At 39.6% G+C, this 17,755-nt stretch overlaps 1 protein-coding gene across 1 annotated transcript in view; it reads right to left on the bottom strand.

The window, feature by feature from the left end:
* INADL (InaD-like (Drosophila)) overlaps positions 1–16,263 on the bottom strand; it is a gene marked incomplete at its 3' end in the record, with an annotated part of 64,782 nt that extends 48,519 nt beyond the window's left edge. Inside the window, exons 1-10 of the mRNA XM_008936916.1 lie at positions 16,242–16,263; positions 15,993–16,159; positions 14,160–14,351; positions 12,646–12,785; positions 10,657–10,855; positions 8,855–8,983; positions 6,476–6,688; positions 2,658–2,760; positions 1,974–1,976; positions 545–633 (exon numbers count right to left, since the gene is read on the bottom strand). Coding sequence (XP_008935164.1) covers positions 545–633; positions 1,974–1,976; positions 2,658–2,760; positions 6,476–6,688; positions 8,855–8,983; positions 10,657–10,855; positions 12,646–12,785; positions 14,160–14,351; positions 15,993–16,159; positions 16,242–16,263 — 1,257 coding nt within the window. The remainder of the gene's footprint in view (positions 1–544; positions 634–1,973; positions 1,977–2,657; positions 2,761–6,475; positions 6,689–8,854; positions 8,984–10,656; positions 10,856–12,645; positions 12,786–14,159; positions 14,352–15,992; positions 16,160–16,241) is intronic.
* Positions 16,264–17,755: the final 1,492 nt, after the last annotated feature.

The raw sequence follows: 17,755 nt of genomic DNA, 5'->3' as shown, positions 1-17,755 counted from the left end.
ATTCCTGCTTGTACTGTGCATGCAAAATTGGCTATCATTCAATTTACTGTTATTCAATGTTTTTTAATTTTTCTACACATAAAGCTTGGGGTTTTAAACTTAAGTTGTGATTACTAACATTTTGATAGTATCCACATTATGCTACACAGTTTTAAGGACCATAAACAGTGTGCCACATCTTGCAAAATCTTAACCATCCTCAAATCTCATTCCATTCAAATAGAAGCCAACATTGCTCATCTTTACTGCAGGCCAAAAGCCAAGTTTCTTCACTCTGTAACATTTTAATCCAAATTCTTGCCTCTTTCAGAATTAACTACTATTTACTGCTTCTTTGAATATAAAATAATATTATAACCACAGCAAGCCAAAGCTCATTTCTGTTACAAATCTACCTAAACAAATACGAACCACCCAATTATTTCCTCTGCCACGAGGAGAAGGTTTAATTAGTTCTAGTCTTTACTACATTGTTCTTTTAATACTGAGATGTGCAATAAAGTATTAGTTCTACAATGATATGTAAGCAGACTATTTTACTTACAGCAACAATTTTGTCATGAACATGAATTTGGCCATTGTGGTCAGCAGCACTCCCAGGTATTATATTTTTCACGAAAATCCCTGAAGGTTCTGTTGGCAGGGGAGGGGAGGAAGAGAAGCAAGTCACTACATTAACCTATTTTGTTTCTTTTCTTATTAAGATTTTTAATTACAGCCTTTTTCACACACTTCTTCTGCCCACAGAGCAATGATTCTGTAGCCCACCAACATTGCACATTACCACTCACACAGCTTGACACAGAACAACTGAAGATCTCTGATGGAAAAAACCAGCACCAACACAACCATCTCTACACTGACCTCAAAATTTTTTCCTTAAAATGGCTCACAAAAGGCCATCTCCTCCATGGATTCATCCTTGTGCTTACCCAGGCTTTAAACCACAATCACTTAAATCCATGCTGCATTTGATTTCAATAGGACTACCTAAGCTAAAAGTAAAGTATGTGCTTAAGTACTTTGATCAGGACTTCAATCATCTCACAGCTAAAGATTTTAGTACTTTAAATCTTAATGAAAAGGGATTTAAAAAAAGAAGGAAAAAAAAAAGAAAAGAAACATGGAAATCAGAAAAGCTGTCCTTTGTCATGTTTGACGTTTGATTATTAACTCCAACTCTAATTGGAACAAGGAAATAAGCCAAAAACAAAACAGTAAAAATGCAGTCATCATTTGGAACAGTAACCCTTCCCTTCCACAAACTCCACAAAATATGAGATGCTGATCTCTAATTCTAGTGAATATTGACACTTCACCCTTTTCTGAACACTACCCTTCCTCAGACACCTGCCCAATATGGTTTGTGCATGCTCAGCAAAGCCCTTCTACCAGTGCTTCAAACCCACCTTTTCCCCTTGCCTGACCACTGCCCTGGTCTGGGATTCCTGACCCACAACACAAGAGGATCTCCTGGGAATGCAGGGGGCCAGAGAGCAACCCCAGCTGCACCACATTCCCAGAACACTCTCTTGAGTCCCACGAGGAAGGAGAGGGGATATAAACACTAACCCTTTGTGTAAAACCAGATATCCAGTTGAGTCAGTTTGAAAGATATTCTCATTTGTGGAATCAATATGTGAAAGACAAGTTAATAGTTCTAACTGAAAGAGTATTTAAGGAAAAACCCCCCACCTGATTCCATGTCCCCATATCCTAGCACAGGTATTTTAATCTGTTCCCAGAGTTTAGACACTGAAACAGCCATCTGCCAAAAACAACTACATCCTCTGGTGAAGGTGGCATACACATCACACACAGCTCAGATTCACAGAATCACTTTGGTTGGAAAAGACCTTTAAGACCATTGAGTCCAACCATTAACCCTACTCTGCCCAAGCCCACCTCTAAGCCATGCCCCCAGGCAGCACATCTCCATGGCCTTTAAACACATCCAGGGATGGTAACTCAACCAGCTCCTTGGGCAGCATGTTGCAATGCCTGACAACCTGTTCAGTGAAAAAGTTCCTCCAAATGTCCAGTCTACACCTCTGCTGGTGCAGCTTGAGGCCATTCCCTCTTGTTCTACCACCAGTTAGTAGTTCAGACTCTGCACCTCCTGCCTGCAGAGGGATGGGCTACTTAACTGGACTGATCATTTCCACTCTAACACCTACAGACCATTAAACAAACCGAAGCTGCTCGTTGAGCTGTTTTGTACATACTGAAGATGCCATTCCAAAGTTAATGCAAACTGGGGACATCTGATACTCTGGTTTTGAATTTTTTCTTAACACATGCTCTCTGAATTGTGCTATACACTGCAGGGGCAAAATAAGGACCAGTGTGGACGGGAACCTGACTGTTTTAAGAGCCTGGACATGCAGGAACTGTCTGTTACAATTTCCTGCCTTGCCCTGTAACAAAGTAAGCATGTAAAATTCACAGTCCAGCAGTCAAGTGGTAATTATATTTTTAAGTTAATTACAACTCTTTAAAATTTTTTGGAGGCTGAATTTCACTTTGCAACAAGTTCTCCAAATATCTGCTTCATAGATTTTTTAAGTTACACTGTTTCAAAGAACCTCTATCCACTTTCCTTACAGTAGATCAAGGGTATTTGAGAAGCCCCCGTCCTAGACTTTGTTAAAACTCACCTATGTCACTTGTGCCAGCATATCCAACAATTGTTATCCCCAGGCTTTGCCCATTCTTTTTTATAAGTTCAACATCATAGGTCTCAAAAAGGTTGGTATTGTCCTATAAATAAAGCACAAGACAATAATAAAAATAAATCTTATAATTTCCCAGTGCCTTTACAATCTTGCAGATTAGTTAAGATCTTCAGAAGTGAGCAGTTATTTTGGTTTTCCTTTTTTAGGACAGATTATATTTGTAAAAGAGATATACCCAGGATTTGCCAAAAAGAAGGTGTCACCCAAAGTCATTAGTTGCTTTTTGAATTCTTTCCTAATATCTTCTCCACATACCTGTTAGAGTTATAGTATTTATATTTGATGGAGAACAAAGGTTTTTGCTAGACTGCTCAGGGGGCATTCCCTTTGGATTCCACTGCCACTTCAGAACAATGAACTTCCTAGTCAATCCCACAAGACAACAGTAACCCTGAAAGTCCTCAGAATCTCTTCCCTCCCTAAGTTCATCCTCCTAAACAGTATTATGAATCCACTTGCCTGAGCTCTTTCTATTGGACGTGTAAGAAGCAAATAAACCTGGTAGAAACACACAATGTTATCACATCACACATTTCTTGTCAGAAAAAGTGACACTTGTCTCTCCTTCGTATCACCTCCTAAGTAAGGGGCAGCAGGAAAGGGATCTCAAAACAGAAACATGTTCAATGCCATGAAATGAAAGAATCCATGTGTATGCACAGTAGGCACATCCCTACTGCAGAAGCAGTTATCTACTTAAATGAAAACATTGGAGACTAGGCAGGCGTTTGAGCTTATTCTTTGATTTTATGCTAGATGCCAAACCACAAACCTGTTCCAAAAGTCTATCTTGTACATATCAGCTTAAGAAGTTTGATAAGATCCTGTTCAGATTTGAACACCAATCAATTTCAAAGAGCACTGAAAGATTCCAAGTTGTCTAAGGCAATGGGAAGCAAAAGACTCCTTATTTTGCATTCAATGAAAATTAGTTTTAAGACCTAACATAAGAAGGGAGAGTATTCATTTGTAAATGCTGTATTGTTGAACTGATAACTTCTCATAACAATACTTGAAAAGAGAAGCACATAAGGTGACCTGTTCTCTGAACCCTCTGCTTGCTACAACTACCAAAATGCCACAGAAGGCACTAGCTAAAATTACAATATGATCTGACCTTGCACTGGGGAAGTACATGGAAAAAGGTCCCCATAAAGCTGGTCTCAGTATGTCTGTGCAACTCTACCCTGACAAGTGAAAATCAAAAGTACAAGACAGAGTTCAAACAGGACACACTAAAGACATAGGTGATACCAAAGAGAAAAACAACCAAGCACATAGATCTGGGATTGCAAGGGACACGTTGAAATACATAAAGTTGTTTGTTTTCAGTAATAGATACAGCCCAATGAGATCCAAAAGAAGATGATGATCAGAGTAAGGTCTGTTAAAGCAATGAAATCAAGAGGGATAGTGTCACTGCCAACAGGAAAAATGGGCCTGGAAATTGCAAAACATTTCTTAAGAGAGTGAACAAAAGACAAGTTTAATCAAACGCTTGCCAAATATCAGCTTTGGAAGGACCTGTATTAAAAGCAGGCCAAAGTTATGGGTGTACCTATTACACTTTTCACTGAAAGAGAAATCCATGGCCAGCTATCTCCTTTCTTACCACACACACCTTCCTCCATTAGCCAAGTCATGAAGCTCATTAAATGCTTTCCAGCTCTCTTGCTCTGTATGACTCTGGTGGAGATGAAGATAAGTTCTGATGCTCTGTCACTTATCTTTAGGAGAGGGAACCAAAACAGTAAACAAGCCTATAGCAACATCTGAAGTGGACCTATGGCCTTGAGAGTCCTGTTGTTTTGACAATCAAAACCCCTTCACAGTCAGTGCTCTGGTGCTACAGCAATCTCCCCTAAGTAGTGTTGCTGGTAGAATGCAAAACATTAGAAGTGGAGTCTGGAAAAATCAAAGTAGAGAGGGCTAAATACAGTCAGCACAGTAGGCTGCTAACATTGCTGTCAGTATCTTGGAGAGTACAGATAATATGGCTGTTTTCTTGTGCCCATGCACAGATACAAGTAGTTTCAGTTGTCTACTACAGGAAATTTAAAGGAAATGAAATATTAATATAAAGCTGAAAAAAAATCCCAACCCTAACCATATATTAAATGTGCCTTTCTGCTGGTTTGCAAAAAAAGAAAAGAAAAATATTTTCTATTGCAAATCTCACAGCTAGTGAAATTGCTCAGAAACCAGAAAGCAATTAGATTGTAGGAACAAGTTCTGGTGTAAATCAGACACAAACTGAAAGATGGACCATTAAAATCATCATTAAATAAATATATGCATTCAGATTAGCCACTATTCTTGATTTCAGCAAATCTCTCAACACCAGAAAGAGGAGTTTCTTCAAGCCTAAATACGAAGACACTATTTAGTTCAGAAAACAAAAGATGACATTGAGAAAGAAGTAGATTAAACAGCAAAGTGATTTTTTTCCCTCTGTAAACTACAAAGCAGGAATAAGGAGGACACTGAAAAGATTCCAGAAAGGCTGAAGCACCTACAATGCTTGGGGTCTATTAGTGACAAATAGGCCCATCTTTGAGGTGGGGAAAAGAGAAAAATAGTACTTTTTAGAAGAAGCAAAACCAGAATCATGAGTTTTTTTTCCTAATACGGGCCTCAGAAAATATGATAAAGCCAGAAAAGTGCTTCATAATGATGCTGACTCTCTAGGAAAGTCTTTTTCAGAGTATTAGGGAAGCACATTTTTAAGATTCCAACCTTAAGTACATAGGTTACCCCCTCCCATCTCTCTGCCACACACATTTCTTACTACACCAATCCTTCTTCTGAGAAGAGGAGCTTGAGAAGGACCCAAAACACCACCAGCCACAGTTGCCCTCCAGAGAAATGCAAGACACCAAGTTAATGGCTGCCTTTGCAGTGGCTATGCCCAGTAAGCAAGAAGGTGAGTTTGCAACAACATGACCACTGGTGTGACCTTTAAAAAATGGTGCTTCAAAAAAAGAAAAAAAAATAGCTGTCTTCACTCATATTCAACAAACTAGGCAAGAAAGAAAAGGCTACTCAGATTCTACACCTAATCCAAGCAGCGCAGTAGTAGCAGATGGTACACAAGCACAGCTTTGTTTATGTTTCGAGACCTACTGTACACTTAGTGTAGCATTTGTTGATTTTAATTACTCAAAACTGAAGAGAATGACTTCAAAAACAAGAGACTTTGATATGACCATGATAAGATTTGCTAAAACAAGTTTCAAAATTTTTAGATATATTTCCTATCACAGACAGTAGCGTAGACTATGAAAACATTACACTTATGTTTCATAAAGAGATGATTGTGCTGAATAATTCTGGTGTGGCCATGGAGCTCTGGATTTCAGACTAGGGAAATTCACAGTTAGGTTTTAAATCCACTTACAAATGATTGATTAGCAAAAATGTAATGAGCTAAGAAGGGGAACTAAAAGTACCATTTATCGATAACGTTTATGGTCGTGGTAATTAAATTACCCACTCTGAAATAAATTCTGTAAAGCTGGTCAGTCCAATCCCAAGACTGCAGGTATTAATAACCTACAGGAAAAAGGGGAAAATTGCAGAAGGCAGGGCTATAATAATGACCACTTAAATACACACATATGATATCTGGAAACTCGGAAGAGGAGAAGCACTTTAGGTCTCAGAACACCCTGTTCTCCTCCTTTCTGGTCACAAGCCACAAACATACTTAAAAATATCTGAAGCAAACACCAGATACTTACATTTCCATTTTGAAAGGAGGGTAATGTACTGACTGGCCAGCTCACAGGGGCTGGTGGAGTCTCCATAATTTCACACTTCGGGTCCCTCGCAACCACCATCCTCACAGAATTCCCACAGTTTCTCAGAACTTGTGCAACTTGTTCACTGGTCATCCCTTGCACGTTGGTTCCTCCAATCTCTAAGATGTGATCTCCTGTGCGCAGCCTCCCATCCTTCAAACAGAAAGAGAGTCACAAAAAATGTTTTCAGTCTATCCATAAAATACCTTTTCCATTGCAAAATCGAAACTTTGTACAGACATCTTCATGGCTGTGACAGCAAATGTAAGAAAACACCATAAAATTGACCACAGCAGCAGCATACTAACTCAGGAAACCTTTGCACAATTGCTTTTTCCACAGCAATTAGCAGTGGTAAATCAACCTTCCCAAAACTGACACACAAGTTGAGTAACATCTGTCCTAAAAAAGTGGTTACTTTCCTCATTTAGGAGAAAACAGACAGCAACAATGTCTTAAAATCTCACAGACTATGTATTGCTGTTGCACAGAACACTCCTCATCAGGCAGGGGTTTGAATAAAAAGCAAAGTATTTTGATTTAGGACTTTTTAGAGTTTTTCCTAATACTTCCATATTAGCCTGGCAATTCCTTTCTCATTTGACTAGCTCCAGTTTGAGCGAGTAAATCCACTGAAAGTAACAAGACTCCACACAAGCCATTTTTCACATAATTATGATTCATGACCTACATCATCATTTCTATTATAAGCAAGCATTCATAGGCCCAAATCCTCAGCTGGTATCGATCAGCACAGCCCCACCACCTTAGGTGCATTGATTTATACAGCAATCAGAGCAGAGTTATTCCCAGAACTAACTCAAACTCATTTACAAACTCATCCAATTTTAACATGTATATGTGCTCATTATTTCACATGTTCTTAATGATGTCTCATTCAGCTGAGAATGATGTGGTGAGTTCTTAACTTACATGCTTCATTTGTAGCCAAAACACTTTATTCCTTACAGCAAAACAGGTGTTACACAATAATTAAAAAATACTCATTTATACATGACAGGTTCAGAGGGAGGCACTCAAGCAAAAGCTCACATTTTCCAAGTAATGCTCTTCAAATCTCCAGTTTCTGCCTTCACCTACACCTGAGGAAGCACCTCGGCCTCTCTCTTCCATATGTTATTAGATCTTGTGTACAGGGGTTCCAGACCTCAGATGTTGTAACTTGTCATGACCCAATTCACGTTAAACATCCAAAGCTGTTTCACTGTTGCAGGTGCTCCTGAAATGTGGCAACCCTTAGCATCAAGTGCTTAATCAAAGGTTGCAAACTGTACCTGTGCAACTTTAGAAGGTAGCAGGATTGATGCAAAGCCTTTTGAATTTACTAAGTGTCTTCTTCAACTGCTCACATAATGCAGGGATCAAAACCCCTTTAAAATGAGACCCACTAAAAACAGGGTATCTCCAAAGTGGTTACTTCATAGAGCAGATTCTCTTGTCTGACAATTTAATTTGGAGACTTTGTCCCTGTAGACTGAGGTTCTGTAGCATTTCCAAAGAAGAGCAATGAAGCTGGTGAAGGGCCTAGAAAACAAGTCTTGTGAGGAGCAGCTGAGGGACCTGGGGTGGTTTAGCCTGAAAAAAAGGAGGCTCTGGGAAGACCTTATCACCCTCTACAACTACCTGAAAGGAGTCTGTAGAGAGGTGGGGGTCAGTCTCTTCTCCCAAGTTACAAGTGATAGGAAAAGACAAAATGGCCTCGGGTTGCATCAGGAGAGGTTTAGGATGGATATTGGGAAAAAATTCTTCACTGAAAGGTTTGTCAAGCATTGGAATAGGCTTCTCAGGCAGGTGATGGAGTCACATCCCTGGAGGTATTTAAAAGACTTGGTATAGTGGTTGACTTGGTAATGTTATATTAATGGTTGGACTTGACGACCTTAAAGGTCTTTTCCAACCAAACTGATTCTATGATTCTACATTGCCAAATGTGCCAAATTCTACAGAATATGTGCAAATCCATAAAGAGTATTGGTCCTCCCCCAGCCTGATCAACGGCTGACAACACCGAAAGTACTGAAAATCTTAGAAGGCTACACAACTTTTCAGAATTTCTGCATGATCAACAATGTTAGAAAAGTCAAAGCATGTCTGAGAAATAACTTAATTCACATCAGGTGCTGACTTTTTCCCTCAATCATACCTTCAATGTATTTATTTGTAAAGTATATGTTGGCATTCAGACTTTGATGCTATCAGCTTCCTTTTGTTTAAGTGTATTAGTTTATTTTAAGACTGTCAAAACCAGTTAATTATACTTCACAATCAAACAAGAAGTGACATAATAAAACAAATTACCCGATCTGCTAATCCCCCAGGAACAATTGTTCTTACAACTACGCCACTCGACTTCCCTCCTACAATTCCAAAGCCTAATCCCGAGCCGTCGTTAATCAGCTCAACATCTTCAACGTGGCCCCAGTGAAGCTGCAATTAATAAAAACAGGAGATTTTAATTTCAGTCAGTCTTTAATGTTTCTCACTTTCATATATGTACACCCGGAATGATGAGGATTAATTAGAGCCATTTTCTCTCTCTGCCCCACGTACTGGAGATCTGTTGGATTTTGTTCAGTCAGCTTCACTTCCTTATAAATACTCAGTGGGATTTCTCATCTGTTTTTAAACACACGTTTTGTTCTTCACTTTCAGGATAACAGGATACTAAGAAAAACCTTGACTAAGAAAAAGCAATTTTAAGATTTTTCTGGCCAAAATGAAAACTATCCTTTCAGTTTTTCTTAAATCAAGGATACGGCAAACAGAGAAAAACAGAGGCAGGGAGCTTGCACTGGCCTAGCTTTCACTAAGTGTTGCCCAAATCCTCATTTCTGTTATTTCACTTACTCTAAACAATGCCAGTACACACTGAATTAATAGCACAGTGCAATCTTCTGCCATACTGAATTGGAAGCATGTCTCTAAATTACACTGTACCGTGACCTTATGTTCTACAGGACAATCTGAAAATAACAAAGCTGTTAAGCAACCCAAACTCAGCCAATGTTTCTGTCAGATTAATATCTCATCGAAACCAAAATGGAGCAAAGGAGGCAGATTTAAGTCTTCTGTGAATAAAGGATTTATTAGCATACTGAAAATCTTTGCCAAAGCCAGTTAAATATCATAAAAGAAGTTTAAAGACCCCCTATAGAGATATATATTTGTATTTTATTTTGTTAGTCTGTTCAGTGCAGATCTTTCAATGAAAAAGCAGTTAAAGTTTAATTCTTTAAAATTTTCAGTGCAATAAACAATATTGATTATCCACTAAAACCTTCAGATTTCACTAGCTCTGTAATAATCATGAGGGAAATAATTACTGAGAATAAGGAACAGCACTGCTCTTAACCAGATTTTCATCAAAACCTGCTAGCATAATAAATTAAGATTCCAATATTGCAAACCCTGGATTTAGGTGTGCAGCCTGACCAAATTCAGTGAAGCCACCTGGACCATATGGTTTGAACACAGATGGAAGTTCAGCCCCAGCTTATTACATGTCCCAGTGACAATCTCTCCTTGTTCAAGAGAACAAAAGGCTTCACAATCAATGAAATTTGCAGACTAAAAAAATCCCCTGATAAATAAACGGGGACCAGAGGTTCTTTAACAGATACTTTCTGTTTGTTTTTAATGCAAAAGCAAGGCTTTTTGTTTTGAGCAGTTTAAGTTTAAAGTGGGTGGGATATTTCAAGCAGTGCTCATGATAGGTTAAGTTTACACTCTTTTAAGATGTAATCAGAGCATCTTTAATTGCTGAGCGCAAGGAGGTTTCAGCTGGGTAGACTCATAAAGTGCTTTACCCAGCCTGTGCTGAACAGAGCCTGCTGCTAAGAATATGGTGGTCTACTAAAGCTTCTACTATCCCATAAAAACCCAGGATCTATTGCATAACAACCTCATGCAGCTTTGCAATGGAAGCCTTATACTTATTTCATGATCAGTCTAGATGAAATGTCACCACAAAGAAAATTTGACTAAAGAAAAAAAACAAACCAACCCTATATGTAAACCTTGGTAACACACTTAGAACCACACACAAAAAAAATACCCAGCATAGTTCAAAATCTGATTTTGACAGTCTTACAACAACTCACAGTCTCAGGTGGATTTATATCACTTAATGAGACAGCTGAAGTTCTGCTGTTTCCTTGAACTGGCTCCCTAGCAACAACCAGATGTAGAGATCCTGTGGCTTGCTGGAGGAGGGCAATGGCGTGCTGATGGGAAATGCTCCGATCCAATGGGGTGCAATTAATGGCCAGTATGTGGTCATTTTCCTTCAGTCTTTGATCCCTTAACAAAACAGTAAAAGAAATTTCAAAATGCAGCGTAGTGGCCACACAACGGGCTTGTGTCATTTAAATATGAACATGCAAAATACAGCTACACAAGGGTAAATCTTTATTTATTTTTAAGTTTTGCTTGTTTGACTGTCTTCACCAACACACAAACTACAGGCAACCCACACTGCCCTGAATGGCCTAGCCACAGCTCATTCCAACTTTATCATGGAACAGAAATTTGTTCCATTTTTTTCCTTTGCTTCTATTCAAAATTCAGTGAAATTCCCTCACCCTTTCCTGGGGATATTGAATTACAGGGCAGAAAAAAATTTACGTAGCTATGCAATGAACTAGGAACTATCCATCATTATGTTCAGCACTACACGATACTACCTCTAAGTACTCACAGCTCAGGCTATGATATTGTTTTGTATCATTATTTAATCTAAGGATCAATGAGCTGCCTGTTTATATTTTACTCAAAATTTGCAGGATCAAACTTCAGACATCAAACTTTCTTCGAGCAATACACAGTTCAACTTGTACCATAAGAGAATATAAATTTCACAGTTAATTCACCCTGCTGATGAATTTAGATTTGTGACAAGAGAGAAACCATCAGTCATCTCCTTTGTTGAATATTCATTCTGAGCACGAGACCAAACTGTTACATAGACAGACAACTGCCTTCAAAGCTCTGTAGGAATCCAAAAAAAAAGCCTCTAGGAGATCTTGTCTCAGAAGCAAAATGGGAAGCATGCTGGGGAAATTTATAAACTCTGAAACAATATAACTGCACACCTTAACTAACCCATTTTAAACTTCCTTTTCTATCATGCAACGTTTAAGATGTTTCCCAGAAATCACTTTCTTCAGGCACTAAGCATATTTTAGATTCTCTCATCAAAGAAAGTGAGCAGCAGGTCATCAAATCCTAAAGTGAGATATTCAGCCTCCTTTGACATCCGGATCAGTCCATCTGTCTCCACTTTGAAAGAGCCTAATATGCTTTTCTTTAAGTGTTCTCTGGTGTGTTCTCTGTGGGCCCATAGCCATTATCATTCCAACCTCTCCCCACTCTTTTTGTCATCCTGTGTTGGCACTTCCTGACATGTGTTATTTAAAAACTGACACCAATGACTTGAAATCTAGACACATTTTCTTGAAACATAATTCCAAGCACTGCATTTGTCTCACGCCAACTCTTGTGGTTTTACAATCACATTTTATTTTTAAAGGATTGCTCTGTCTTTTGTTGTTGGGTGAAAACCCACAGACAATAAGGGAAGAAACTGCCTGAAGCCTTGATTCTATGATGACATCTGTGCAGGGATCTGTCGGGAGGACTGGATCTAAATTTACACAGGAAACAAACAGTAAAACCAACTATAAATACAGCATTGTCATAGACACATAAATAAAGAAGCAAGGGAAAAAAAAGTCTCTTTCAGGGACACAATGCATAAAAATCCAAACGGAGGCTAATTTTCATTTTCCTTGTATTCTTTCCTGAGTTTTCTTTTGTTTTTTAATCAGTACTGAAGATTCTCTCAAGTGAGTCATGATTTCTGGAAATTCCATTTATGAATGGCTCGGATATTTAAAACTCATTTGAAAATCTGATCCTCAGAACACAAGTCCACGCAGTTGAAAAGCCAGAACTCAAGATACCACTAACAAAATATCCCCCTAGATAAGCCAGACAAACATGTTAGTCTGATAGAGTTTTCAGTGTGAATGTCCTGACTTTTCCCTTCACGGAAACACTGTGATTTTCCAATACAACTATAAAGATCTCACCTGTCAGCTATGCTTCCTGGCTGGACTTCCTTGACAAAGATACCAACTTCTCCCAAGCTGTGATTTTTAAGGGCAACCACACTAAATCCAAGACCTCCAACAGAAGGCTTTTCAATCTTTATTGATTCTATTTGTCTCCCCTAATAAAAGAGAAAAAAAGATAAAATATGATTTACTAATTTTTCATGCAATAGACTGAGCTAGTTTAAAATTTATGAACGCTGGGAGAATTATTCTCCTCCTAAGACTAAACAAAGGCAAAATACTGAATATGTTATTTCTATAAAAGCTCCTCCATTTATTATTTTTAATATAGCAGAGTATTGGATATGCAAGCACTCTGAGGTTCTGAAACCTCAGGGAATTTAAGAGCTGCTTTCACACTTCATTCACATTATGAGATGAATTCCAAACTGGATGAAAACTATGAACGAAGTGCTGTCTAGAGCAATATATTTGGGATTTCTGGAAATGCTGCATAGCTAAACTAAATTACTTGTCTTTTGGCTCCCCTTGCTTTTAATGCTGATTTTTAGGGGCGCGTTCAAAAGATTGCAGCTTTTAAATAAAGAAATTAATTTCCTTCCCCTCCCTGCGACTTCACACTTAAGGCTAAAAAAATTTTGCTTTTGTGACTGCCTGCTTTTCAGTTCTCATACAAGGTTTCTGGGCTTGTTTATTGGGAAATATTAGTTAGAGAATGCACTGCTATCACAGCTGTTTCATCCCAAATAATGTGCAGCCTTTGCTGCTAAATCTTTTATCTGATGAGTTAATGACACACTAATGAGAAGAGTTATGCTCAAAATATTACAGCTACATTAAGGTAGTCAATTAGCAACAGTTACTTAATATAGAAAGGCATGACTAACCAATTAAATTAGTGGTTCAAAGTAACACAGAACAATACATTTGTGGTATAAATGCCAATCCCACATGGGTGGATGTCTGCACCTGTACAACTTCTATAAGCATCTGGTACATGCTACATCACATGTTAATGAAATCAGCATCTGTCTGGCAAAGTTAAGACATACTAAGTGAAGAGTTAAATAAAATATTGCATGCCAGTTCTTTTAAACATTTGCATTGTTCACCTATTAACAAAGTTGGTACATGACCAATTTAAAATGCACTTGACAAAACCAGTCCCCCCATCAAAACAAGTTTCTGCAGGAAACGTCCATTTACAATTAAGTGTCATCAAATACCAAAAACGTTCTCTGGCAACTGAGATTTCTTTTCTATGTTGGTGCATTTGGTAGAAAATAAGACAAAAAATAAATGGCAAAGAAAGGAAAAATGAATGCCAAAGCAGTTTCCATTGCTGACATTATCTTTAACAGGGAAAAGTTACCCTCAGCACTTCTACTTTCTTACTGGCTAGGAGGCTCCATGCTCCCAGATCCACAACAAAAGAGTGTGTTTAGAAACATACTCCAAAAGCTTGAAAAAAGAAAAAAAGTTGACATTAAGGCAAAATAAGCTTGGTTGACTAAACCTGAGAGCCTTACCTTTGCCATCTGTTGGATGATTGTATTAAATTCATTCACTCCCAGGTTTGGAGGGAAGGTAGATGTTTTGAGTTCAGGTGAACTGCAAGGTGTATACACGCTCCCAGCAGCAACTGATTTGTCAGCAAACACTAGTAGCCCTCTCTTGGTAAAGTCAAAATCTACTGAACGGTCAGGAGGCATATAACTGAGCTGTGAAAATGAACAAAAATGTAGAAGAACTATTAAAAACAAAAGAAGAGATTTCCATATATATCATTTTGTGTGAAGACTGGCAAAGCAACAAGTATACATATGTTCCTAGATGCCTATTCACACAAATATACTCACCTCTAAAAATTAGCCAATGTTAATACATAAGCTCTAACCAACATTTAAACTGTTTTTCAGAAGGATAGTTCCCTGAACATTTCAATTGTGTTTCTACTTCACTCATTTTCTCCATTTCTTTCATGCTTCTTCCCTGTCCATGCCTATTATCCTCCTTTCACCCTGATACTCCCGAAACAGCACATGCAAAAGCACCAAGCATTAAAGCAGCACTCAAGCACTGCTGCAACTGTCAGGCAAACCTAGACAATTTTGGCAGAAGAATCCAAATTTTTAAGAGTCATCACTCAGGAGCCAAAGGCCTGGTCTGTATTATCTCCTCCCCAGAGAGAGCCTTGGGTACAATCCACCTACCATTGAACATGCTATGACTGCTGGGACTTAGAGTTCAATTTCTAGTCCTGACAGGTAATGAGGAAATGCAGAAATACTTCTAATGTGACATAGTAAACTGAAAAAGAACCCCAAACATTCTGAATCAAATTGCTTAAGCTTAAAAAGAATTTTAAGAAAACCTAAATTTTCTAAAGATGGTAACTCTGAACATTCAGGCTATAAAATCCACTATGCCACAGTCACAAAGTATGATCTTAGATACACTTTCATCTTCACACATCTTTAGTAGCTTGCAGACATGCATCCAAGCTTTGGAAGGCAGGGACGGGAACAGCACCTACGTGAACATGGGGAGAAGGGAGAATGAAGGGCACAACCTCCATGGTGCCACCCAGGCAGGAACATGTGCAAAACATTTGGCAATGACAGCAAGGTGGCCTCGTCCCACCCCACTGTACCTGCAGCCAGGCAGGTGCAGTAACACCTGAGATTGGGGAGGTTATGCCAAGTTAGTCCCTCATTTTAAGTTTGCATGCCTGACTCTGCTAACTGTTCATGTACATGTGCCATTGGTGCCCATGTCTGCAAAATCTAAGTATCAGTTAGCATTATAAACCCATCCACACAAGATCCTCCCTCTGCTGAAGCCAAGGCTTGGGTGCATCTGCATCAGAGCTTAGGCAATCCTCAGGAGTGGTTTTCTAGATTTTATTTCCCAAAGCAAGTTGTTCAGCAGGAACTAAGTGATGATGTCTTTAAGGAGGAAAAGATGCTGCCAGTTAGCTGATAAACAGTATTTAGCTCCTGTGAAAAACAAAGGATCCCAGTTCCAGCTATGTTCAGAACTCAAAGTACTAGATCTGATGTCTTTTGCAGACTCTTTTTTTCCAACTGATATGGTTCTCCACGCCTGTCCCTCGTGCCTCCCTTTCAAAGCACATTACCCAATGACCTGTTTGTTGCAATATCACTTCTCATTTCAGTAGTGATTCTGCAGATACCAGCCTGACTAAAAATAAAAAAAATAAATAAAGCCAAACATTCACTCACACCAAGTTGCAGCTCATTGATGAGAGTGCTCTCATTAACACAGGCCCACACACCCTGGTTTAAATTCCAGGTTCACCATACTTATCATCACACCAAGGAGCACAATTTTACACTCACTTGTTCCTTCAGTTGCTTGATGGATTGCTGGAGGGTCAGTATCTGGTTGAACAAAGGACTCCTGAGGGTGCTCCGCAGAGCAGCCAGGTTTTCATGGTGCTGGGAGTCCCTTCCCTCCCTCAGCTTCGCTTGCAGCCGATCCAGGATCTGCAGCACCTGCTGTTTATCTGCACCACAAAGTAGGACATGGTAGGAATGGGGCTTCACTTCTCACTGCTCCCCACAAGTCATTGCTTTCAGACTACGTACCTGCAGCAGGGTTTTCAGGCATGCTGAAGGGTATTTTGTGAATTACTCAGAATAACCTAGATGAAGTTCAAAAACACAAAATTCTGATTAATCAATAATATATATGAGCAGAACATGAACAGATGCACAGTCAATAAATGCAATAATAAATCACTAAGCTAAGCATAACAAATTTAATTAAAAAATACTACTATTTATTGGTTTTACCCCAAGTACTCAACAATATAGCTGGCACTTCAGCCACTTCAGTCTCAGCACATCCAAAAATCTTTCCTGGTCCTGTGCACTCTCCCTTTCACACACAGGAAGGAATATGAACAACCCTTTCAAATAGTCAAAACGTAGCTTATAAAAACAACCATTGGCCAAGAAAACTGAGACACACCTACCTTCAGCCAAATTATTTTGAATATGGACATTAAAGTTCTGATCTTTGCAAATATACATACAGTTTAAATGTTCCTACTACTTAGATATACTTTCCACCTGATAAATTATTTGGAGATGTATTCTTATCATGACAGCTCAGCCCTGCTGCATGGCAGCAGAGGGGAAACCTTGCTTCTCCCTACAAAACAAGGCAGGTTGCTCCACCCACAAGAAGCAGTACGACCTAAAATTGGCCCAACCAACCACCACTGTAACACGTTCCTAAGGGAGGCCAGTTTTAATTGCAGCCCTGGTGCTGAGCAGGTGAAAGGAGTCTGTTCTCCTCCCCTGCATGAGCTTGCCTTTCTCTTCTCCATGGACAAGACAAGCCTCATGATGTCCAATAAGGCCAAGTGCAAGGTCCAACAGTGTGTGCTTGCAGACCAGAAGGCAAATCACATCCTGGGCTGCATCAAAAGCAGCGTGGTCAGCAGATGGATGGGGGTGATCCTGTCCCTCTGCTCTGCCTTGGTGAGGCCTCACCTGGAGTACAGGGTCCAGCTCTGGAGCCCCCAGCACAAGCAGGATATGGGCCTGTTGGAGCAGGGCCAGAGGAGGCCACAGAGATGGTCCAAGGGCTGGAACCTCTCTGCCGGGAGGCCAAGCTGAGAGGGTTGGGCTTGTAGGGCCTGGAGAAGGCTCCAGGCAGACCTTATAGTGGCCTTTCCAGTACCTGAAGAGGCCTACAGGAAAGCTGGGGAAGGTCTGTTCACAAGGGTGTGTAGTGACAGGACGAGGGGGAACAGTTTTAAACTAGAGCAAGGTAGATTTAAATTAGATATTAGGAAGAAGCTCTTTACTATGAGGGTGGTGAAACACTGGCCTGGGTTGCCCAGACATGTGGTAGATGCCCCATCCCTGGAGACATTCAAGGTCAGGTTGGTTGGGGCTCTGAGCTACCTGCTCTAGTTGCAGATGTCCCTGCTTCCTGCTGGGGGCGGGGGGGGGGGGGCCTAGATAAGGTCCCTTCCAACCCAAACCATTCTCTGATTCTTTTAAGGAGCAGAATATCCTTTATGACACCTCTCTACAGTCCCAAACAGAACAGGTCCCCAGCTGGAGCTGAGGCTGAGGTTGCAGTATGA

The sequence above is a fragment of the Merops nubicus genome, unplaced genomic scaffold (genome assembly GCF_000691845.1).
Source record: "Merops nubicus isolate BGI_N331 unplaced genomic scaffold, ASM69184v1 scaffold4023, whole genome shotgun sequence".
In the NCBI taxonomy this organism is placed as follows: domain Eukaryota; kingdom Metazoa; phylum Chordata; class Aves; order Coraciiformes; family Meropidae; genus Merops; species Merops nubicus.
This window is presented reverse-complemented; position numbering and strand designations above follow the sequence as displayed.